Source organism: Panthera onca, chromosome E2, assembly GCF_046562875.1.
Source record: "Panthera onca isolate mPanOnc1 chromosome E2, mPanOnc1 haplotype 2, whole genome shotgun sequence".
NCBI classification, from domain to species: Eukaryota; Metazoa; Chordata; class Mammalia; order Carnivora; family Felidae; genus Panthera; species Panthera onca.
In genome coordinates, this window is record NC_138353.1 from 35,205,048 (window position 1) to 35,230,814 (window position 25,767).

Here is a 25,767-nt window from a genome sequence, read left to right on the forward strand (position 1 = left end):
GGGTCTACAGTATCTTTATTTTAAACAGAGAAACCAGGCTGCAAGAAGTCTACGTGATCGGAGCAGATGGCGGTTTTCTTTCCAGAGGGTGAAGCCTGAGCCTAGCTGGCAGCACACAAAGGTTAAAACCAAAGCCCAGATATCCTCTTTCCTGGTCTGCCCTGCATGGCCTGCTCATGATGCGAGATGAGAGACTGCACGACCACACTGGATGAAGCGAGGGGTCCAACTGGGCAGAGGCGACACCTCGACAGGAGACCATCATTGAAGAGGACACGAAAATCAAGTGCAGTGACTTACTCTCTGCTATTCTCTGATGAGAAAGGTGAGGGTATGGGATGAACGGTAAAATGTGTTCATTCTTCAAGTAAGTAAATCCTATAGGATGGGGTTGATGATCAATTGAGCAAGAGAAGAGGGTGAAAATCTAGGCTAGTTATAGATCTCTGTGCGTAAGGAAAAGAACAGCAATGATAAGGGAGAAGAGAGGAACATTAAAATGCCTGAAAGTATTAAAAAGAAGGGCCTTTTTCCCCCCTTAAATAAGACAGGAAACAGTATCTTTTATTTTCCTCGCTGCAATGGCAGCAGACTTGCTGGTTTTCATGAAACATGATTTCTGGAACAAGGTCTGTTGATAAGCTTGCTCAATCACGGGAGGACACAGGACTGACTGCTAATGTTAGAATGAGGTCTTCCCACAACACCTCTTGTAGGTGCTACTCTCGTGCTGGATCTGCAGAGGTGCCCCAACACCATATGGTGTTCCAGTTAAAGCTTCAGAAACATTGCAACGGCATGATCGACAGGTTTTTTTGGGCTTTCTTGTACATGTAAACTCTTGGAACAGCTGGAGTTAAAGCATGAGCAGGAGTTTGGTTTTGAGCCACAAAGTTTCAGACACCAGCCACAGATGCCTCTGCCCTATTTCACTACATGTTCTTCTCTGAGAAACACAATGGTTGAGTGTTAAGTACTGTCTCTGAAAAGAAATGACCTGCTCACCGCCACCCACCCTCCTCCTTCCTCTGTGTGAATCTCACAACAGCAGAGGCTGTAGACAGGAAGGCTGTTTGTTCTTTCTCAGCAGGGAAATTACTTGGTGACCTGGTGAATGGCGTGGGCAAGGTAGCCCACGTTGCCCGAGGTGACTCCTGCCACAGAGATGCGGCCATCCTTTGTCATGTAGATGGAGAATTCCTTGGTCAGCCTCTCCACCTGCAGAGAAAAGAGTACAGGAGCACTCCCAGGCAGGGGGGTTTGCCCAGCCAGGTGTGGCACGGTGGCCAAGTGTTAAAACAGGAAAATAACAGAAAACTCTATTTTCTCGTTTAAACCCTATTCCCAGAATTTGGTAGGCTAGTGCAGAGGGAGAGAAGGACAAAATGCTATCTTAAAGTAGGATGAAGAATACCGAGGTGTGGACAGGCAAAAAAAAAAAAAAAAAAAAAAAAAAAAAAAAAAAAAAAAATCAAATCTCATTTCAGCATTTGTAGGAAAGATAGATCCAGAATCCAGCTATGGAACCGCTATGTCTCCTATCAATATTCAGGCTCCTTTTGGTTTGGGAAACTCTTCAGAGAAGCAGCAGTGGTCACAAAAATGATCAAAACGTGCTCTGCTCCTCAGCAGTGTGCAACCTCATGGGGGACACAGACAGGTAAATGACTAAGAACAAAACAAAATGAATGCTACACTCTTCCTTTACCTAAAAGGGCTTCAAACGACTGTTTTAACAGTAATCTGAACAGCTAAGTGATCTATGAGGAATTCCATCATTTTGCAAAGACTCATCAGTTGGTCAGCTGAGGAGAAACTGGAGTCCACTCACCTGTTCAGGCTTTAGTCCTGTGAAACAAAACATGCCAATCTGGTCAGTGATGTGCTGCCAGTTGTGGGAGGAGCCCTCCTTCTTGAGGTTGGAGACCAGCTGAGTCCTCATGCTAATGATGCGGTCAGCCATGCCTTTTACTTCCTGCAACCTGTGCAAAAACCCACCAAGATGCAGCTCAATTCCGGACAAGCACGGACAGACAAGCCACAGCTGACATGAGTATTCCCCTAGTGTGCCTCAATTCTTTGTCCTATCCTGAGTTATATGCTAGTTATAGCCTTCTGTTTTCTATTAGAACACTATTTTGAGGGGCGCCTGGGTGGCGCAGTCGGTTAAGCCTCCGACTTCAGCCAGGTCACGATCTCGCGGTCCGTGAGTTCGAGCCCCGCGTCAGGCTCTGGGCCGATGGCTCGGAGCCTGGAGCCTGTTTCCGATTCTGTGTCTCCCTCTCTCTCTGCCCCTCCCCCGTTCATGCTCTGTCTCTCTCTGTCCCAAAAATAAATAAAAAACGTTGAAAAAAAAAAAAAAAAGGAACACTATTTTGATTAGGCAGCTAAAATGATTAACATAATTGAGTTATTAAGAAAAATGAAAGAACGACTCAAACCTAGGAAGGCTAAAGTTCTCCATACTTTATGTGGGGGCAAAAGTTGTGTTTTAAATAGTAAACTATGACTTTATTTTTAACATGGATGGAAGAAACACTCCTGCGTTTGCAGTTAAGACAGTGCACTGGGAGGCTACAATGTGCCAAGCCATGTGCTAGGTGGTAGGGAGAAAGGGAGGCTTGAGACATAGTCCTTGCCTGTAAATCTTACAACTTGACACTGGGAACAAACCTGGGAGCAACCAACTATGGAACGAGGCAAGAGAAGGTAAGAACCCATAGAACAGTGCTGTGTTGAAGGCCCCAGGAAGAGATGTAATTCTATCTGGGTGGCTGAAAGGAGTCCTGATCCACATGGCTCACTCGGTTCTGTACATAATCACTGCTTTCCTCAGAATCTCCTCTTCCCATTCTATTCCTATGGCTCTAGAGGAAATTCTTATCTGTTCTCAGCAACTAGACGACTGTGGGAACATTTATAGTTTACCCCCAGTTCTTATGTGTTCACATTCTTTAACCACCTATGATGAGGCCATACACAGAACAGATCACAATCGCCAATTACAAGTCAAATGAGAGTCCTAGTCATTTGTGACTCGTTAAACATTTACAATTGGGCACTTGCTCCTAAAAACATGGATTTGTCCTCCCTTGGAAAAGTTGGCAAGTTGGCAACTCGGCACTAGCAGAGTGATTACTGGCTGGAGCTGGAGCCCTGGCCCTTCTAGGGATGGCACTGGGTTTACATTTCCTATGGTTCCATCTCTCCAGCTCCATTTACTTTGAGGCCGGGGTGCTAAAGGCAGGGAGTGTGACCACGGCCAGATCCAGAGCAACTTTGGTGAAGCCCTTCCGTGCTCCCTGCTACCCATAGAATGAATGTCTGACTTCTCAAGATACCAGTGAAGGTGCTCCATGATCTATCTGCTCCCACCTTCCCAGCTTTGCTGCCTTCTCCATCCTCCTCCCACTCAGTGTCTCTGCCACAAAAAACCACTTGGGACTTTTGATGCACATCGTGTAATGTGTGGCTTTCTTCATGTACATCTGTCCAGTTTTCATTTACTCTTCATCTCCTTTGGGGGAAAAAAAGCCGCCTTTTCTCTTCAAGGCACAGCCTGCATGCTGCTGTCTTCATTAGGTCCTCCCTCATTTCCCCCTAGAATCGATGGCTGCTCCTTTCATCCGCCTTTATTCCTTGTCTCTTTTATCAATGCCATACATGTACCTTTCTCACTGGATTATAAACTCTACAGGTAGAAATGTCTTACTCATCCAGCATACTACCTTTGTCATCTTTGTACACTACAGACTTTCGATGTGTACTGATGTGCACACATTAAAAAAAAAAAAGCTTAGTATAATTCTAAGAGACAAATCGAAACTAATCCTACAACACGCATATATAGGAGTAAAATATATAGTATGTTACAATGATGAAAAATAGTGAAGAAAAAAGCTGGGTTATAGTGACTATATTTACAGTTAATTTTTTCCCTCTCCTAAACTTTCTGAAATGTACTTACACGTTAATGCTATAATGGAAAAAAGTAGAATTTAAAAAGTAGTTAATATTTTGGTAAGCCTTCCATGGACTACTGAACTGAAAGAACTACCCTGAACCAGACTTACTTCAATGTTTCACAGGATTAATTTAAGGTAGAAAGAGTAGCTGTCATGTGAAAAGTTGGGGGGTTGCAGATACAGTTCCTTGCAGACAGCAGACAACAGATTTAGCTTTTTTCTTCAGGAAGCTACTCAGGAATCTATTCCCCCAATTAACTGGCTACACAGGACAAACTCTTGTTATAACAAATCACATCGTTCATGGGCATCTTGGCTTTTTTTTTTTTTTTTTAAGTTTGTTTATTTATTTGGTGGGGTGGGGAGAGAAAACACGAGCAGGGAAGGGGCAGAGGGAGAAAGACAATTCCAAGCAGGCTCCACACTTTCAGCACAGAGCCCAATGTGGGGCTTGTACCCACAAACTGTGAGATCATGACCTGGGCCGAAATCATGAGTCGGACACTTAATTGACTGAGCCACCCAGATGCCCCTTGGTTAATTAACTTTGAATTATATACAGCAGGGGGTTAGCAAACTTTTTATTTTTTACTTTTTAAATTTTTTTATTTTTTTAAAGTTCCAGTACAGTTAGCATGGAAAACTTTTTATGAAGGGTTAAATTATAAATTTGTTAGGTTTTGTGGGCCATTTGCTCTCTGTCACAACTACTAAATTCTGCTATATGGCATAAAAGCAGCCACACGTAATTCATCAAAAATGGGTGTGGCTGTGTTCCAATAAAACCTTACAAGAACAGGGAACAAACGAGATTTGATCCACAGAAGTTTGCCAACCTCTGATCTAGAGCAAGGTTTTCTAAATTGTGTCAGGACCCATTAGTAGGTGATAAAGTTTTTCTAAATTGTGTGTCATGACTCATGAGTAGGTCATAAATTCAAGGTAGATGGATGCAACTGGCATTCAGGAAATATTTAAATAAAAAAAAAAGAAAATATTAAAATATAACACACGAAGGGGCGCCTGGGTGACTCAGTTGGTTTGGTGTTCAACTTTGGCTTGGGTCATGATCTCAGTTTGTGGGTTTGAGCCCCGCACCAGGCTCTGTGCTGACAACTCAGAGCCTGGAGCATGCTTTGGGTTCTGTGTCTCCCTCTCTCTCTGACCCTTTTTTCTTTTTTTGATTTTTTTAATGTTTATTTTTGAGACAGAGAGAGAGAGACAAAAGGAGAGAGAGGGAGACACAGAATCCAAAGCAGGCGCTAGGCTCCGAGCTGTCAGCACAGAGCCTGATGCAGGGCTTGAACCCACAAACTGCGAGATCATGACCTGAGCCGAAGTCGGATGCCCAACCGACTGAGCCACCAAGGTGCCCCCATCTCTGACCCTCTCTTGCTCATGCTCTCTCTCCCTCGTAAAAATAAATAAACATTAAAAAAAATTTAAGTATAACACATGAAGCCTAATATTAAGTTTGGACAACCATGTCAGTTATATATATGGTTTTTTTTTTTTTTTAAATTTTTTTTCAACGTTTTTTATTTATTTTTGGGACAGAGAGAGACAGAGCATGAACGGGGGAGGGGCACACAGAATCGGAAACAGGCTCCAGGCTCTGAGCCATCAGCCCAGAGCCTGACGCGGGGCTCGAACTCACCGACTGCGAGATCGTGACCTGGCTGAAGTCAGACGCTTAACCGACTGCGCCACCCAGGCGCCCCAGTTATATATATGTTTACAGGTAATGTGTTCAGAGTCATGATACAAAATATCTGTCTTATGTGGACTGTGGTTAAAGAGATCGAGTAACACTAAGAGCACAGGGGCCAAGAGATTCAGATGGTAGGAAAAATAAAAACTGAAAATAAGCAGAAATACTGATTCGGTGGTAGTTATTACTAGGATTAAGAACCAAAAATATGGTGTTCTTAAAAAAGTTTTCCTATGTAAGGTACTTCAATTTGAACTCAATTTGAGGAGAAGGCAGGTTTTACTTAGCATGGAGATAATGGAATAAAAAACCCTGCCATTTCTCAATCATTTGTCTCCAATGTATTTATTTGAAAGTGCTCTCTCCCTTCTGCCTCTTCCATATATGGAGGCTGCGTGATATTTGTATGTCAGTAGTCGCTGATTATAAAGGAGCTTTGAAAGATCAGTGGTGGGACAGACAGATGGCTGGGGAGTGGCGGTGTGCTCTTACCACTGTTTTCGCAGGTCAGGGCTGGTTAGGATGGTCGAGGCGATCCGGGCCCCGTTGATTGGAGGGTTGGAATACATGGGACGGATCAAGATTTTCAACTGTGACTCCACCCTTTTGGCTTCATCGGCATCTTTGCAGACCACAGTGAAGGCTCCCACACGCTCACCTGAGAAGACAAAAAGGGATCCTGTCTTCTAGTTTTCCAATCTAAAATGCTGAAGCAAATCATGATTCAATTTGCTACATGTTATGCTTCCATCAGCAACGTCACAAAAATATGTTATAAATAAAAACCTTTCAACATCCAGTATGGTGACTTTAGAGACAACAGAAAGAAAGTCTGAGAACTCAAAGGTCTCTTAATATATCCAACTTCTTGGCTCATGGAACGGTTACTTCTTGTTTAGAGAAACAATAGTTTTCTCTGCTGGAGGAATTCAGAGACACAAAAGATGATGTGACTAAGATCAGTTAGATCCATGTTACTGGTCTTTCCTCTCTGGGTAACACACACGCATGGACAGGCACAGACACTCTGTGGTGTCCTTTTCCAGCGCTTCTCCAATCTCACTGGGACAGACATCACAGACTGGGGCCTTCTGCTTACCGTACAAGCCCATGTTCTTGGCATAGGATTGGCAGAGACAAACGTTAATGCCCTGTTCGATGAAGTGGCGTACAGCCCAGGCGTCCTTGTTACCATCACCGCTGGCAAAGCCCTGGTAGGCCATGTCAAAGAATGCAAAGAGGTTGTTTTTCTGGGAAGGAAAGAGAAGAGCAAAGCTTTAGGGAGTCCTTCTCAAGACAACCCACCTGGCTGCCTGTGCTTATTGGGACGACGTCTGCCTCACATAGAGTCAACACAGTTTTCTCTCCAACTGGCAATTTGGAGATGTTTAATTTTCCTTGAGTTAAGGTTATCATTATATATGTTTTTACTTTGGTGGATATGGTCCCTCAAAAAGACATTAAGAAAAGAGACTCTTAATTTCAGTCTTCCCAGAAAGCTGCTTGATCCAACAGGAAGCTCTTTTCAGGCCCACAGGAGTCTGGGTAATTATTGTGGTCCAGTCGACACAGGACCAGCATCAGCCTTTTCTGGGGCTAATGTAACTCTGGCAGCCTCACCTTATACCCAGAAATCATGGGAAGGCCTCATGAGAACCATCTCATCTTCAAAGTGCTCTCTGAATGTTCTTTCTCTGCCCCCCCCTCCCCCACCCCAATCTCATTTTATTTATACCTTAGGTTTGACAGAATGTAAAGAAAGGGAAACCAAAAGAAGTGAAAATGCGGACATAAGGCAAGAGAAATATTTTCCTCCCTTGGAATTTTTTTTTAAGTAAACTCTATCCCCAATGTGGGGCTCAAGCTCTAGATTCTGAGATCATGAGTTACACAGTCTACCCACTGAGCCACCAATGTGCCCCTCCTCCATTAAAATTTTGACTAGGGCCTTCTCTGACAGCTGATGCTGTGAATGGTAATGGCAATGCTGAGCAAACAGGCAAGGATAGGAGGGGACATGAAACAGTGTACAAAAGATGAACAAGTAACAAGGACCAGGGCAAACGACAGACATCCCGGGACCAGTGGGTACCCACTGTACAGGCTGGTCAATGACAAGATTTATCAGAATTCCCCACATCCAGGCTGAGGAACAAAAATTATTTGCAAGCTGCTCACGTATCATCAATTAAGAACTGCTAATTATGCAAATGAGACGTTCTTTCCTGACAACTTAACAATGTGGGCTCAAGGGTAATTAATTCTCATTGTTAAGACTTTGCCAAGGCAAACATCTAAGACTAGTTACTGAACACAGAACTGTCACCAGTCAGTTCAGTCTCCTTACCTTTACCACTGTTGCTATTTCCTTCCACTGCTCAGGGCGAGGGTCCACTCCCGTGGGATTGTGGGCACAGGCATGCAGGAGAAGAACACTTTGCTGTGGCATTTTCTAAAAAGACAACCAACAGATGATTTTGCAGCCCTCAACAAGACAATTTACCTGAAATGCTGTAGGGTCACTATTTTTGATCAATGAAGATAATATGAGCTCTGAGAATTAGCTCATCCCCAGTATTTCAAGTCAGATATTGAGACTGAGATGTGAGGCATCAAATCTCCACAAGGAAGCTTGTTCCTTCACCCCTCTTGCCCTTCAGGGCAAGCCACACTTACCGAAATGTCCTCTATAGCGCCTGTGAAGTCAAAGCCACATGTCTTGGGGTCATAGTATCGATAACCGTGTAGCTGCATGCCAGCGTCCCTGAAGATGGGTGTGTGATTTCCCCAGGATGGTTTGGGCAGATAAACATCTCGGCTGAACTTAAAAAATCTTTGCTAAAAAATGGGATGAAAGGGAATGGAAAAATGAAGGAAAAATAAAATGACATATTTTATGGAGGAAGACATTTTTCTCTATTTTTCTCTTGAGTTTATCTCAATGACTGAGAGACAGTAATGACTGAGAGATGGTATGACTCAGCATCAAGACTGCCTGGGTTGGAATCCAGGCTCTGACAAGGAAACTGGCTGTGTAGTTAGGGACCTCTCTGGGCCTCACTTTCTTCATTTGTAAAATAGCATTAAATGAACCTCCTTCATAAAGATTAACTGAGTTAAAACAAAAGCTGCTAGTAACAGATATGTGCTCAATAAATTATATTTATTGTTATTATAATTTCTAAATTTTAATTATTTGAGAGAGAGAGAGAGAGAGAGAGAGAGAGAGAGAGAACATGTTCACGGGGAAGGGGCAGAGAGAGACGAAGGGTGAGAGAATCCCAAGCAGGCTCCACACTATCAGCAGAGAGCCTGATGCAGGACTCGAACCCACTAACCGTGAAAACATGACCAGAGGCAAAACCAAGAGTCAAATGCTTAACTGACTGAGCCACCCAGGTGCCTTATTATTATTATATCTTCCTTGTAGTTTTTAAGTACTTTTTTTTTTAAACTTAAATCCAAATTAGTTAAAGTACTTTCATATTCCTTACCCCTGACTCCATTTATCAGAGAATAGGAAATCTTCCAATTATGTGGAAAGAAGTCAGCAAACACACATGCAATAGGAAAACACCCTCCTCCTCAGCTTACAGACTGTCTTACAGCTCTTTCCTGAAGGAGTTTCCAGACTCACCAGAAAACTGGCTCCAATCCTCAAGGCCCCGGTTCCAGAAATGGTCTGCACGGTGACATACTGAAGGAGAGACACCACGGTCAGGGAGGTCCAACACTCGCTAGAGGCCCACAGACACAGAACTGAGGCCAAGCCCACAGAGGCAGTACTCTGTAGTCATTGCCCTTCATTTTTCAGAAGTTGAAGACAATGTTCCAAATGGGCATTTGCAAACCAGAAAACAGCACTAATTGTTTCATTTCCCCATTTGCTAAGAGACAGATTGATTCTCCTTGGAGTTCTCAAAACAGCCACCTCTTCAGTTTCCAACACCTTTGCTGATGGAGAAGCTAATTCCTTAGGGCTTGCTATTAGTATCATATGGTATATGAGAAACTTTCAGGACCCAAACTCGCTCCCCATGAATAAGGGCTAATTTATACATATACCACGGTCACTACATTAAAATGTTCTAGAATTATACAAAATTCAATGTGTCTCTGAACATCAAAGCTCCTTGAAAAGCAAATCAATACATTATAATAATATTGCTACATTTTATTATTTTTTAAAAGTTTATTTATTTTGAGTGAGGAGGGGCAGGGGGAGAAGGAGAGAGAGAATCCCAAGCATGCTCTGCACTGTCAGCACAGAGCCTGATGCGGGGCTCAAACTCACGAACTGTGAGATCATGACCTGAGATGAAGTCAGACACTCACTTAACCGACTGAGCCACCCAGGCGTCCTGTAGTTTGTCCTTTCATTTTTTAGGTTTCTAAAGCATATTCAGTACAAGACAAACATAAGCATACACAGAGCAGTGTCAAATCTTCAATCAAATTACTATTCCATTTTCAGGACTACTGCTGCATTTTTGGGATTGGTGTTATATGAAATCGTTTATTTAACAAGTGCCAACTTACTTTCTAAAGGAGAGATATTAGCAATAGTGTGGTTACTGCAAACAACCATCACACAAAGTGATATATCTCTATTTGTTTAAATTAGTTCACATTTGTTTAAACTGTTAAATTTAAACACAGACTGTAGGATGCCAGAGTCTGCTCTGCTTACCCGGCTACTTTTCAACACTTCATTGTTCTCACCCAGGGCTAGTTCTGCAGATGCCTTACAAAATTCAGCAAGTCCTGCAATGGGCAGGTATTCTTTGTCCAAATTTTTTGCAGCAATCTGGGCCTCTGCCTAGACAAGAGAAAATACACCCGCTTAGTTTCTTCTCCTTACCTGGAATTACTGTGATTAATATTTAATGTTTTATAACTTAAACATATATATTCAATATAAAGGAAGTAAAGCCTTGTTTTTATTTTGGAAGTACTGTCCAAGGAAAAGGGTTAAGTACTACATCTGAAACTAATATTACATTGCATGTTAACTGGAATCTAAAGAAAATCTTGAAAACACAAAAATAAATAAATACAAACTATAAAAAAAGTAGAATACTTAATATTTTATATTGTAGAACAGAAATATTTCTAATTTTTAAAATCATATATATATTTTTTATATGGTTTAGGTTTTTATATGAATGGGTATAGTGTTCTCTTGGTCAATATTTAATATAAAATGGCATTCTTGGAATGCACAAGAACAAGGTTTACGAGCAACACTTAAAACACATAAGTAGATATGAGATGATAAAATCAAACTAAATACATAAAAAATTAGTATTTCAAGGCATACGCCAGTCTCAGAACTTCAAAGCGTTAACAGTAACAGCCACATATCTTCATGCTTTGGAGACGGAGGCGTGGCTGTCCCTTTAGCTGTGTGAGTCTCAGCAAATTAGTAACCTTCCTGAATCTCAGCTGAATGGGGGAACAACTTGAAGGATGTACAAGAGCTTGTGGTGGTGTTCCAGCCTGCAAAATAGCTAATACTTGCTGAGTACTTTAAACTGACTTGCTGAGACCAGAGCAATTTCTGCATGACCTGAGACCCAGCAGCCAGCAGTTTTCAATGGGTCTTCTCCTCACAATTGAGCCCTTTTTTTGTACTCAGAGAGTCATAGAGAAGACACCTAACCCACACTCCCACACTTTTGGAAGAAATTTCTTCTTCCAGTGGTTCATTCAGGCCATGTTCTATTATTTCAGTGGCTCATGAGGGCTGGGCCAGCCTGCTGTATAGTGTGAAGCTCAGATGGTTAGAGAGTTCCTTACCCTCACCTGGAAGTATTCTTCTGAAACGTTCACTCACTGTGCCTGTATGGGGGAATGATGCATCACCACCCCACTTTGAGAAGTGACAAAGAAGCATTCATATATCAACAGAGGAGGTGCAGAGGGAAGGGACACTCATACTTTCTTTCAAAAAAACTGTTGTAAGAGGATTATTTAAAGTTATAATGATAACCAATAGAAAAACTACTAATAAAAATACAACAAAAATAAAACAAATTATTCTACAGTGCAGTAGGAAGAAAGGACAGAGCATGCCTGTGTGAGAGCTTTATTAAGGCAATCAACATGAGAGGAAATGGAAAATAACCACAGTAACTCTCATCCACAAAGGGCTATTCTTATCACCAAAAGGCAATGTTTAATTCTTCGTCCTTATGTGCACCCTCAGGATTAAATACGAGACGATGCCTGCTTCAGTAGAAAATCATGTAAGTTCAATCTTGAAAAAGACCACACAGTTCCAATCTGTCACTTTTACAGCCAAGGAGACCACAGCAGACAACCTGAGTCATTCAAGCAGTTAGTGCCAGAACTAGAACCCAGGTCTCCCGACTCCCAGTGTGGCGCTCTTTCTGCCACTCTCTAGGAGCTCTCTCCAGTTTAACCACCCTGAGAAGGCAGGAGATGAACGGCAAACTCACCTTCCGGACACTAGGAAGCACATAGGGCTTTCCATTATCGTCCCGGTAGGCACCAACTCCCAGATTCATCTTTTTGCTGTTGGTGTCTCTCTTAAAGGCTTCTGTGACTCCCAGGATGGGATCTGGGGGCCCCATCTCCACATGGGTCCACCAGGAGCTGAAATGGGAAATAAAATGAAATCAGTCATAGTAGCTAGATTTCCATGGCCAGAGACTTCTCAGATCTGCTGAAAATCCATCTCTTTGCAGAAGAATGCAGAAGACCAAAGACTTTAACACAAATGCAAGGAGGAGAAGGTGGATGGGGAGGACAGGGTGCATGTGTAGGCTTTTAAAGTAGCCCACACCTGTCCTGAATTCCCAGGCAAAGAGGGCTATGAGAAACAGAGTGGCAAAAGATGACACAAAAGAAGCAAACAAGGGCAAGAGTATTATGTGATACTGTCCCCTCAAAGGGGCTTGGGTTTTATCTTGTTCTCAAAATTATTAAGGGGTATCTTTTGGAGAACTTGTTAAAAATACAGGTTCCTGGGGTACCTGGCTGGCTCAGTCGGGTAAGTGTCCGACTTCAGCTCAGGTCGTGATCTCACCATTTTTGAGTTCGAGCCCCGCATCGGACTCTGTGCTGAGAACCCAGAGCCTGGAGCCTGCTTTGGATTCTGTGTCTCCCTCTCTCTCTGCCCATCCCTCACTAGATCTTGCTCTCAAAAATAAATAAAAACATTAAAAAAAAAATACAGGTTCCTGTGTGTCTCATCTTGGATATAATGAGAACATGTGGAGTCATTAAAGTTTTGTTTTCTTTGGGTGTGAGGAGGGTTAGGGTTGTTGATCAGGTAAGGGGAGTGGCATGGATAGCCTTGCCTTTTTTTTTTTTTTTTTTTTTTTTTTTAACGTTTATTCATTTTTGAGACAGGGAGAGACAGAGCATGAACAAGGGAGGGTCAGAGAGAGGGAGACACAGAATATGAAGCAGGTTCCAGGCTCTGAGCTGTCAGCACGGAGCCCGACGCGGGGCTAGAACTCACGGACCACAAGATCATGACTTGAGCCGAAGTCAGCCGCCCAACCGACTGGGCCACCCAGGCGCCCCAGCCTTGCCTTTTTAGAGCCCATCTTCGAGCAAGGTGGGGCACTGAATGCAGAGTGGTCAGAGTAGAAGCAGAAGGATCACTCACTGCACTGGCTCATTACATGGCCAGAGAGTTAAAGGAGGGCCTGAATGAGGATGGGGCAGTAGGGCTTGAGAGGAAGACAGAATTTTGAGGTATTTAGGAATTAAAAATCAACAAGAACTGCTTGTAACATCCTACTGATTCCTTCACTACTTACAAAGTTAAAAAATCCTGGACCATGTTCATTATTCTTTATTTATACAAGAGTCACGATTTTACCTTAAAAAATTATCTTGTAAAAAAAATTATCCCTTAATAGTCTTGGGGTGGGGGGGGGGGGAGGTCATCCACCAGGGCCAGGTGAACTGTATTGCCAGGGAAGTATACATCTGTCCTCAGTGCCCTGAGGTAATCTCAAGAGGCAACAGAACCTTTTTTTTGGCAATAGAACTTTAAAGCTTTTCTTTTAAAAGTTTATTTATTTAGAGAGAATGCGAGTGAGCAGAGTAGGGGCAGAGAGAGAGAGAGAGAGAGAGAGAGAGAGAGAGAGAGAATGAATGAATCAGAAGCAGGCTCCACACAGCACAGAGCCCGATGCAGGGCTTGATCCCATGAACTCTAGATCATGACCTGAGCTGAAATTAAGAGTCTGACACTCAATCTACTAAGCCACCCTGGCACTCCAAGGCAACAGAGCTTTAAATTTCTGAGGCTTGTTTCTCTGGCTTGTTCTCCACCCCCTAGTGATTTGGGGTTTTGTTTCTGTTCCATGTATGGCCAATAAGCTAGTCCTCATTGGCAGCAATGACTATGAATCTGGTTTTATGATCTGACCATTCAGTAATTTCTGTAAATGGACAGCAAAGATCTATTCTCTGTTGGGTGAGAGATGACACATAATATGGTTTATTGTTTGTGTGATTTTGTTTCTTTTTTTTAATCAGAATTGTGAGGTTTTTATTTGTGTTTATTCTCTGTGTGTTTCAGACCTAAAGAGCTGAAGTTTTAGACCTAAAGAGCTATAAGATCTCTATGTGTCTGTAATTCAGAAAGGCTTTTTTGTTTTGCCTCTGAGTGTCTGAATGTGAAATGTTTTCCAGCTCTGGAGGGTACTGATAAATTGGATTATAAAAATCTCAAAGGTACTCTGTTCTGATTGTGTTATAGGGACTGAATTCCTATTACTTTAAATGTGCTAGACAAAAGTTTTTTCTTAAAGAAACTAACTCAGAAATGTTTAAAAAATTCAAGTTCACATAAATGAGATAAACCTTTGAGACTAGTTTAACTGATATAATAAAAGTAGCTATGTCTTCTAGGGTGCCTGAGTGGCTTACTCAGTTAAGTGTCTGACTTTTGATCTCAGCTGAAGTCTTTATCTCAGGGTTGTGAGTTCAAGCCCCTTATGGGGCTCCATGTGGGGTGTGAGGCTTAGGGAAAAAAAAAAAAAGCTAGGTCTTTTATTTAGACACAGCATACATTTTATTCTATGTGGCTTTGTTTTTCCTAAACTTACATTGGTTTACTCATACTATACACAAAGCATTCCTAATATAATGTTTGAAATTATGAAAAATCTGAATTTGTGTTCAACTAATTATTCTGACATATTTTCACCTCATACCTGTCAGAATGGCTAAAATCAAAGACACAAGAAATAAGTGTCAGCTAGGATGTGGAGGAAAAGGAACCTTCATGCACTGTTGGTGGGAATGCAAACTGGTGCAGCCACTGGGGAAAAGACTATGGAGATACCTCAAAAAGTGAAAAATAGAGGACACATGGCTGGCTCAGTGGGTAGAGTACGTGACTCTTGATCTGAGGGTCGTGAGTTTGATCCCCATGTTGGGTGTTGAGAGTACTTAAAGAAGAAAACAACAACAAAAGTTAAAAAAACAAACACATAGGGACACCTGGATGGCTCAGTCGGTTAAGCATCCGACTTCGGCTCAGGTCATGATCTCGCGGTTCGTGAGTTCAAGCCCCTGTGTCGGGCTCTGTGCTGACAGCTCAGAGCCTGGAGCCTGCCTCAGATTCTGTGTCTCCCTCTCTCTCTCACCCTCCCCTGTTCATGCTCTGTCTCTCTCTGTCTCAAAAATAAATAAACGTTAAAAAAAAAAAATTAAAAAAAAACAACAAATAGAACTGCCATATGCTCCAGTAATTCCACTATGAAGTATTTACCCAAAGAAAACAAAAACACTAATTCGAAAGATATATGCACCCCTATGTTTATTGCAGCATCATCATAACAGCTAAGATAGAAGCAGCCCAAGTGCCCATCCACAGATGAATGAGAAGATATAGTATACATACACAATGGAATATGACTCAGCTATAAAAAAGAATGAAGTCTTGTCATTTACAACAACACAGATGGATCTAGAGGGCATAATGCTAAGTGAAATAAGCCAGTCACAGAAAGACAAATACTGTATCATTTAACACATATGTGGAATTTATGAAACAAAATAAATGGAGACCAACAAAAAACCAGACTCTCAAATATAGAGAACTGATGGTTTCCAGAGGGGTGGTGGGTGGGGAATGGGTAAAAACAGGTAAAAGGGATTAATTAAGAGCCCACTTAGATTGATGAACACTGAGTAATGCATAGAATTGCTGTACCCTTATGTTGCATAACTGAAACTAATATAATAATGCTGTATGTTAATTATACTTAAACTAAAAAAATAAAAAATTATGTATCTTTTTTATTAACTTTTATTAGTAGGTTAAATTTCTTAGAATGGTTTTAGATTTACAGAAAATTGAGCAGCTAGTACAGAGTTCCCACAACTTGCCCCCCAACAGTTTCCTCTTACTACTAACATTTTATATTTGTAGAGTACTTTTGTTACAATTAATGAACCGACACATTAAGCCCACAATTTATTTAGATTTCTTTAGTTTTTACCTAATGTCCTATTTCTGTTATAAAGTTCCACCCAGGATACCATATTACATTTACTTGTCATGTCTCCTGAGGCTTCTCTTGGTGATGACAGTTTCAGACATGCCTTGCTTTTTTTTATCACCTTGACAATTTTGGGGAGTACTGGTCAGGCATATTGCAGGGTACCCCTCTATTGGATTTGATATTTTTCTCATTAGACCGGAGTTATGGGTATTTAAAAGAAAAATAATGTATTTTGTAATGTGTTAGCTTGAAGACAATTCTCAAGACCTTTAAGTAACTTAAAATCGTGGACTAATTTAATTATGAGTTAAAGGGTTAATCACTGGATTCTTAGACAATTTCTAAGAGAGGATATAGACACATTTATTACTAAACATAATTCAAATTTCATATATTTTTACTTCTTATTTTTACATAGGCTAGAAGGCTATAGCTTTGGGTCATTTTAGTAAGCATGTTGTTGCCATTTCAAGAAAGCGTAGGGGTGCCTGGGTGGCTCAGTTGGTTAAGCATTCGACTTCAGCTCAGGTCATGATCTCAGTTCTTGAGTGCCAGCCCCATGTCTGGCTCTGTGCCGACAACTCAGAGACTGGAGTGTGCTTCAGATTCTGTGTCTCCCCCTCTCTCTGCCCGTTCCTCGCTCATGCTCTGTCCCTCTCTCTTAAAAATAAACAAACATTAAAAAAAAAAGAGAGAAAATATATAAAAGAAAGTATAAAAGGGATATGTGTGTGGCTACAGAAGCTGAACTATGTGCACCCACTAGTCTGCTAAAATGCTTGCGCAGGACTGGCATCAATGCCCGCCCCCTCAGTTTTGTCCGTGAAATGGAAGGTACTTTGGCTAAAAGTTATTTTTGTAAAGTTTACTTATTTTGAGAGAAAGAGTGGGGGAGAGAGAGGGATAGAGAATCTGAAGCAGGCTCTGCAGTGAGCCAGACATGGGGCTCGATCTCACCACTGTGAGATCATGACCTGAGTGGAAATCAAGAGTTGGAGGCTTAACTGATCCAACTACCCAGGCATCCTGGCTAAAAGTTATTCAAAAAAAATTTTTTTTCTTAAACATTTATTTTTGAGAGACAGAGTGAGACAGAGCATGAGTGGGGGAGGGGCAGAGAGAGGGGGGTACACAGAATCCAAAGCAGGCTCCAGGCTCTGAGCTGTCAGCACAGAGTCTGACATGGGGCTCGAACTCATGGACTGCGAAATCATGACCTGAGCCAAAGTCAGACGCTTAACCGAATGAGCTACCCAGGTGCCTCTAAAAGTTATTAAAAAAAAAAAAATTAATATTTATTTTTGACAGAAAGAGACAGAGACACACACAGCATGAGTGGGGGAGGGGCAGAGAGAGGGAGACACAGAATCTGAAGCAGGCTCCAGGCTCTGAGTTGTCAGCACAGAGCCCAATGTGGGGCTCGAACTCATGGACCGCGAGATCTTGCCCTGAGCCAAAGTCGGATGCTCAACTGACTGAGTCACCCAGGCACCCCTAAAAGTTATTTTTAATGAGTGGTTGAGACTATACTCAGATCAACTGTGACAAGAGAAGTACAACTTTGTGTATGTTTTAGTCTTTCAAAGAAAAAAAAAGTCATGTTGTTCTAAAGCTGTGATCTTTACACATTTTGGTCTTTGGATCTGTTTTTCCTCTTAAAACTTGTTGAGGGTCTGAAATAGCTTTTATTTATGTGGGGTATAACTACCAATATTTACTGTATCAGAAATTAAAACTAAGAATCTCTTATACTAGAGTATCAGCTTGTTCCAAATATGAAAGAGCATATAGGGACAAAACTTGCAAAGTGAATTTTGTCTTGATTCATAAAAACTAAGTCTGAAAAGAAGCTAAGAAATGTGTTAACATTTTTTAAAAGTCTGCTTATTCTTCCTTGGTTCAGTGATTAATGACTTTATAATATAAAAGGTTATTTTCTACCTTCTGTGTTATATGCCTATACAGTGGAGATTCTGTGTTTTACCAGAATACTTCTTTATGCTTTATGTTGATTCTTATGTCCAAAAACAAAACACAGTTCCTCATATATGAAGGAACTAAGGTTCTTTACAATCATGGTGTATGTTTAATTCAATATTTTCTCATTTTAATTAAATAGGTAAACAATGATTAATTCTCAGATACTCAAAATCCTATTTTAATCAAGTGACCAAATATCACCTAACAATTTTTTTGATCTGGCCTTCTCAAACTGAATCCTAAACATAGAAAACATAAAACTTCCAGGCTATCTTTCATCTAAACCTACTGAGAGATTTTTTATTTTTATTTTTTAGCTACTGAGAGATTTTTTAAAAACTATTTTATTTATTTTTGAGAGTGTAAGTGGGGGAGGGGCAGAGGATCCCACGCAGGCTGACAGTAGCGAGTTGACGTGGGGCTTGAACTCACAAACCATGAAATCATGACCCGAGCTGAAGTTGGACGCTCAACCAAATGAGCCACCCAGTGCCCCACTACTGTGAGATTTCTAAGAGTGCACCCAAGAAGCACCATCTATGTTTCTAACACACACTCTCAGCAGCAGGATGCATTAATGTATCAAAACTGAGGTTTTACCTCATGGTAAATTACTGCTCTGAAAAAAAGATTACCCCTTTTCTTCAGGATAAATTAGCAAAAAGCTCTTTACAGATTCAGATTACAGAAAAGTCTTTATGATTGTCTAAATCAATCATTGAGAATGTGCTATGTGCTAAGAGCTAGGAATATCAGTGAGAGTAAAACAACCCCTGACTATCTACCACATTAGCCCAGTGGGGTGACCTGTAGGCAGGCTGGGGTCGGAGGATGACCTTCAGCGATAGAGACAGGCTCAGAGCACAGAATATTAGTTTTAAGAGACCGAGGAGAGGACCTAATAACCTGGGAAAGGGGGAGGTAGTATAGGCTTAGAAGGCTTGCAGGAAGAGGTGACACATGAGCTAAGTGCTACCGATGAGAGGAGGAAAAAGGCGAGGAAAAAGGCGTTCCCAGCAGAGGCATAAGAAAGGCTAAGGGTGAAAAAGAGCTGGGGGCAGAGGGGTGGCAGGGGGAGTGCTGCAGGGAAAGGTGAAAGCTAGGGAAGCAAGGTTCCAAATTACCCAGGTGAAATAGCTCAAGTTCCTTTAGTAATCACTTATCCAATCTCAACCAAATGTTTCAGCACAGCACAGTGAAAGTTCTCTACGGTCACCACGCTGACAAGCTCAGTGAATTATTCAGAATTTCTTTTCTGAAAATGATTCTCTTGAACTAGTCAGTGGCCAGTCAGCACTCGTTCATTTCATTCCTCCACGAGGCACCCTGGATGGCTCAGCACAGCATTACAGAGTTAAATTTATGCTCTCCTGACAAGTTGAAACTGCCTCTGTATTAATAGCTGTAATTGTGACATATAGTTAATTCTGTTATCAAAGGGTAGATTATTCCATTTTTGGATTTCCCAGACTTTTATTAGCCTGCCTCGGATAATGTCAGTACTCGGCAAACTGCACGGATTCAAATAACAGCTCAGCTGCCTACAAGACTGTGTGCGCACAGGCAAGCCAATTACATCTCAACCTTCCTTATACATGAGCACATAACAGTACCCACCTTACAGAGTTGTTATAAGGATGAAAGGAGTTATTAAATATAAAACACTCAGAGCCTGGAATAGGATGAGTGCTTGCTGCTCACTGGTATCATTGCTACTAAATCATTCCTTCTATGCTTCTATTCTACCGTGCCAGTATGGAGCCTGGCAAGGCAAGTATGTAGATAATTCAAGAAGGAAATGGTCATAATTTTATGACCAAATACAGGTCTTTCTTGCTTTTCAGTTATTTGTTTAAAATGTTTATTTATTTGAGAGACAGAGAACATGCCCGAGGGGCAGAGCTAGGAGACAGAGAATCCCAAGCAGGCTCCATGCCACCTTGGAGCCTGATGCATGGCTTGAACTCTCAAACCATGTGGTCATGACCCGAGCCAAAACCAGGAGTCAGATGCTTAACTGACTGAGTTACCCAGGTGCCTCTTGCTTTTCAATTACTACTAGTTTTCCTACAGTTTTGAGAGACATTATCATTACCATCCATCTCCCTCATTAGCTTTACTGCCAGGACTCAAAACCCCTCTGTTCTTTTTCCTTGTTGTAGGCTGCTTAGTTGTTCCGGTACCTAAGCAATAGTAAGAAACAGATACCTTGAAACAACTTCTGACCTGGGCCTGAAGAAAACTTCCTTTATTTCCTACCCACAGTTTAGACCCTGAAAGCTTGCAGCCACCTGCCTGTATATATCCCTGCCATTAACTGGTGAGTGAAAGGAATACTTTGAATGTCAAAGACCTATTATAGAAAACCTGCAGGAAGCAACTGTCATTTCAAAACAGATGTCTTGGTCTCTAAGGCCTTTAATCAACAATGACAGGACTGCTGCCCCAAGCCACAAGGACAGAGGTGCCATTCTTATTAAATGATGTGAAAAGCACTTATTCATCAAGTTCTTTACAAAGTTTATTGAGTACAGAGATTCTCTGAGAAACCAAAGCCTCAAGTCTTCTGGCAGGGATCTGATCAAGAGTGGAATCTTTCTTTTTCTGAGCACATAACAGTATATATGAGGCACCCAGACACCTCTGGAGTGTATCTTTTAAGAATTCTAAAAGCAACTACACCATATTGAATCTTAATCTAAATACAGGAGCATGGATACCCAATTTGATTAGTTCTACATTAGTAATCATGTTCAGAACCTCTATGCCCTTCATCATTCCCTTCCTTAAAACTGTAAAGACTCTATACCCACAATGTAAGAACCATGATGTTTTAAGGGACAGTACTAGCTGAAAACAAGAGTGCTAGGGACAAAACTGATGCTGATAACCTGTGGCCTACAAAGTGATTCCTACAAATGTACTTTGGACAAGTGCAAAAAACCTCAGCCATTGAGCAATGTTGGCTAACAAACCAAAAGATGTTAGGTACAAACTATTCAGATAAGCTTTTCTAAATCAAATGTCTTGTAATTTTCCTGGGAACCTACCTGGCGCTTTAAAATTAAAATAGCTTAGGGGCGCCTGGGTGGCTCAGTCAGTTAAGCGGCCGACTTCAGCTCAGGTCATGATCTAGCGGTCCATGAGTTCGAGCCCCACGTCGGGCTCTATGCTGACAGCTCAGAGCCTGGAGCCTGTTTCAGATTCCGTGTCTCCCTCTCTCTGACCCACCCCCGTTCATGCTCTGGCTCTCTCTGTCTCAAAAATAAACGTTAAAAAAAAATTTAAAATTAAAATAGCTTAGGGACACCTGGGTGGCTCAGTCGGTTGAGCGGCCGACTTCAGCTCAGGTCATGATCTAGCGGTCCGTGAGTTCAAGCCCCACATCAGGCTCTGTGCTGACAGCTCAGAGCCTGGAGCCTGCTTCGGATTCTGTGTCTCCCTCTCTCTCTGCCCCTTCCCCACTAACAGTCTGTCTCTCTCTCCTTCAAAAATAAATATTAAAAAAACTAAAATGAAAATAGTTTAAAATATATAGTTTAAGAATAGTTAAAAAAATGTTTTCCTTCACATTCTTATTTTATTTTGAATTGTGGTGCTCGATCTCACAACTGTGAGATCACAATCAAGAGTTGGTCACTTAACCAACTAAGCCACCTAGGTGCCCCCACATTCTTATTTTAAAATAAGAATAGAAGTTAACTAATTTGCTCAAGATCACAGAGTTAAAAATGGGAAAGATAGTACAATTTTGATCTTCTAGCTACTGGTTATTATACAACTACCACACACTGCCTTTCCAAAGGGTCTCGTGATACTCCTTCAGTTATTTCACAAAAAATTAAATAATCAGAATTAAGAACAGATCATTATAGGCTCTATTACCCAATTAAGTATCATTGCTTAAACCTGAACAGCACCTCCTCAACTACAGGCACTCAACTATTTTAAGGCTTTATATCAGGGAACAAAGTAGGTAAGGTCTCTGCCCCCGTGGAATGTACATTCTAATTGTGAGAAGACTGAAAAGAAAAATGAGTCAGCCACTCAAACTCAAAGAATGACTAAAAGGTCACACCCATAGGGATTTTCACCAAGCACTTTAAGTAAGCTTTAGGACACGCAGCCAAATTTATAAAACAATAATTAATTTAAGGTTACTACAATGTTGAAAGACTTTCTCTTGCCCATCGTTTTAGGCACCCCTTTCCAAACTGGCTACGTGAATGATAACCACTCCCTAATTCTGGCTCACTAGGTAGCATGGCTTAAAGAGCACACCTTGACATAGGGCCAAGGAGGAGCCAAATCTGGGAGAGAAGGAGCAGTGAAAGCCCAGACAAAATTGTACTGCCAAGAGTGCGAGGCTCCGTAAGGACACACTTCTGCTGACTTGAAGACAACGCGCATACAATCAAAGGAAAGGCCAAGACACATAAAAGAGGCCAAGGCTTTGCTCCTTGTAGTCAATATCTAGCTGGAGGTGGGCTGGAGACTAGATTCATTAGGTGGTACTTAAGGATCCGGTCCCAAATCGCCTTCTTGAGTGAATCAATCGCCTGGCTCAGGTCTCCACTAGGAAGGAATTACTAATTCGCTTTAAACTCCGTGCTTTTTAATGGCAATACTTAGCACGCAGGGCTTAATGACATATTTATAATTTTTTGAGTGGCACCTGTTTCCCCGTCAGGCGTGTTCACCGCAGCCTCCATCATTAGCATCGGGTCTAGTACCTGGCTCATAGCTGACGAAGTATTTACTGAATGAGAGCAGAGCGAGGTGGAGAGGAAGAACGGTGACTTCTCTACAATCAGACCCCCTAAGGGCAAACAAAACGGAGGTGAACTACACCTCTGTTCTTTTCCAAGCAAAGGGGTCACCGGCGACATAGGCGCTAACGCGGATGGGAGGATGCCGCCCGCCAAGGTCAGGGGATGCAGAAAAGAAAGCTGGGCTGGAAAGCCAGGGCCTCGGCGGGGTACCTTCCTCTCGAGTACTTCCTACTCCCAGGCCCACGACCGGCAGTACGCCGCGGCCCTGCCAACCCTGCTTAGGCCCGAAGGCGGACACGATAGGTGAGCCCCGCCGTGCCCCAGGGCAGCCCATCAAGGGCACCCGCGCCCCTCCGCGCCGCAGCCAACCGGTGCGAGGCAGCCTCGGCGGCGCAGCCAATGGGCGCCAGGCCGGCCGGGCCCGGCACCTCAGCCCCGCTTGCTCTCCCCTCGCCGCCCCACCCCCACCGCGCCGAATCCGCGTCCCGTGACCCCCCACCCTTGAATGGAAGTCCGGGTGCCGTAGAGGGCCACACTGCCTAACCCCGGGGAACGCGCTGACACGTTCTCCTGCAGTCCTGGGGGCAAAGGAGAGGGTTACTTTGAGGCGCCGGCGCTCAATTTTCAGCGCCCAGTGAGGCCGAAGGGGTGTCAGAGAAAGCATGTGTGTGGTGCTTGCGTCTGCGGGGAGGGGGGATATGTCCGGGGGCGCCCGCAGCCCGGCTGGGCAGGCCTGTTGTCCCCAGCTCCGTCTCCGTCTGTCCTGCTTACCTGGCTCTGGCAGAAGCCGCGGCAGCGAGGCCCGGGTGGAAAGCGGTGGCGACCCCGGACAGGACGCGGCCGGTGTGCAGCAGGGCCATGGTTGGCGGCGAGAAGGCAGTGGGTAGCTGCAGGACGGAGCGGAGGGCCAACGGGCGCACACACGGAGGCGCGGGCTGCTTCTGAAGGTAAGGACAGCGACTTCCCGGGGGCGGCTAGAGCGGCCGCCCGCCGGTCTGAGCCGCGTTACAGCGCACCCTGGCGGCCGGAGCGCAGCGGCGAGGCCAAGGCTGGGCGGTGGGTGGGCGGGGCGGCCCCCGAGTCTGCACCACGCCCCTCCAAGCCGACTCCGGCCACGTGGTTCCGGAGAATGGTGACGACACCGTATATTAAGGTTCAAAGAGCTTGAATACCTTTTTCGTTTAATCACCGTGGACCGGACAGTGGAGGTAGTTGCTTTTATGCCAGTTTGAAACATGAGAAAATTTAGTCTGGTGTAGTTGAAGTAGTTTGCCTACAGCCATACATCCAACTGAGTATTTCGCTAAGTGCGTATCACTTCACCTTCTTCCCGAGTGTGTGTGTGTGTGTGTGTGTGTGTGTGTGTGTGTGTGTGTGTGTTTAAATCTCTGTTTGTAGAAGATAACAGGCCTGTCTCGTGGGGTATTTGTGAGGATTAAGTGAGATTAGCCGCTTATGTCTAAAAACAGGGCTTGGTTTAGTAAGCACGAGATAACCTGTGGTTGTTAATGACAAACTTGTGTTTGTCAAATCCTGCAGTTGTGTGTGGAAGGGAATTAATCACTTTTAAAGGAAAAAGTGAATACATCTGAGATCTCAGAAGTTGAATGATTCAAACAAGTCCACTCTAAAGAATGGCCATTTCTGGACGCCTGGTTGGCTCAGTGGTGGAACTTGCCACATTTGATCTCAGGGTGGTGGGTTCAAGCCCCACATTAGGTGTGGAACCTTCTTTAAAAACAAACAAACAAACAAACAAACAAACCCCTGCAGAAATGGCTAAAGAATGGCTGTTTCTTTGACACTTCACTAACCCCAACAGTGTCCCTTGCTGATGTAATTTATCCTCTGTGGCATCTCATTGCCTGAATGAATAAGTCCAAATACCTATCTAGGGTCATATTGTAGGCCCTTCCCAGTCTAGCCCCAACTGTCTCAGACTCATCTGCTCACTCTCTGACCTCAACTTATGCTCCCACAGGCCAAGTCTTTTGATTCCACCACTACATTTGCTTCTTACAGCTGCTCTGACAAATTACCACGAACTGTATGGTTTAAAACAACAGAAATGTATTGTTTTACAGTTCTGGAGGCTAGAGACCCCAAATCGAGGTGTCAGCAGGGAGTCCCTGAGACAGGAATCTGTTCCCTGCCACTCCCAGCTTCTGGCAGTTGCCACAAGTCCCTGCCAGCAAGCAGTTCCTTGACTTGTAGACATATCACTCGGTCTCTGCCTCTGTCTTCACATGATGTTCTCTCCCTGTGTGTATCTCTCTGGTTCTCTTCTTGTAGGACACGGATCATATTGGATCAGGGCCCACCTTAGTGGTTTCATCTTAAGGTGATTACATTTGCAAAGACCCAACTTGCAAATTAGTCACATTCACAGGTACCTGGGATTGGAACATAGATTTTGAGGGGATGCATTTCATCCCATAACCATCACTATTGTTAAGACCCAGCAATTATACTTCCAGCTATAGACCCTAGAGACCTCGTACATATACAAGGATGTTAGTGAAGCATTGTTTATGAAAGAAAAATGCAGGAAATAATCTAGTTGCTCATCAATAGGTAAATAGATGTGCTGTTATACTCACATGATGGAGCGCTGTAGAGCTACTGACATGAACGAACTCAATTTATGGGTATCAAAATCGATAAACCGTAAAAATATTAAAAAGCAAGTTGCAGAACTATAGGTTAGTATGGCACCACTTAGATAAAATTTTAACATTCACAAAATCATTTCATATATTCATTTGTAAATGTATGTAAAGTTTGAAAAAATACTCCAAGGATACAGTTCATTACAGGATCAGGCCCTTGTGGAGGGAATGACA

At 42.8% G+C, this 25,767-nt stretch overlaps 1 protein-coding gene across 1 annotated transcript; it reads right to left on the bottom strand.

Annotated features, from left to right (window-relative positions):
* Positions 1-23,899, bottom strand: GOT2 (glutamic-oxaloacetic transaminase 2). The gene is made up of 10 exons (XM_060650630.3): positions 23,696-23,899; positions 12,138-12,294; positions 10,367-10,495; positions 9,314-9,373; positions 8,353-8,514; positions 8,024-8,128; positions 6,776-6,926; positions 6,169-6,334; positions 1,832-1,982; positions 1-1,218 (listed from the first exon to the last, which is right to left on the bottom strand). Exons 1-10 carry the CDS (start codon positions 23,782-23,784, stop codon positions 1,096-1,098), a joined length of 1,293 nt encoding a protein of 430 aa, XP_060506613.3. The 5' UTR covers positions 23,785-23,899; the 3' UTR covers positions 1-1,095.
* Between the last annotated feature and the right edge of the window lie 1,868 nt (positions 23,900-25,767).

What these genes read in the sequence shown, in the direction of transcription:
- GOT2 (XM_060650630.3), bottom strand. Translation starts at nt 23,784, where the DNA reads ATGGCCCTGCTGCACACCGGCCGCGTCCTGTCCGGGGTCGCCACCGCT. An exon ending in GCGCTATAGAGGACATTTCG is followed by an intron (nt 8,129 to 8,352) that starts GTAAGTGTGGCT and finishes TTGTCTTTTTAG; the next exon opens with AAAATGCCACAGCAAAGTGT. An exon ending in CAGGACTAAAGCCTGAACAG is followed by an intron (nt 1,219 to 1,831) that starts GTGAGTGGACTC and finishes TTTTCTCTGCAG; the next exon opens with GTGGAGAGGCTGACCAAGGA.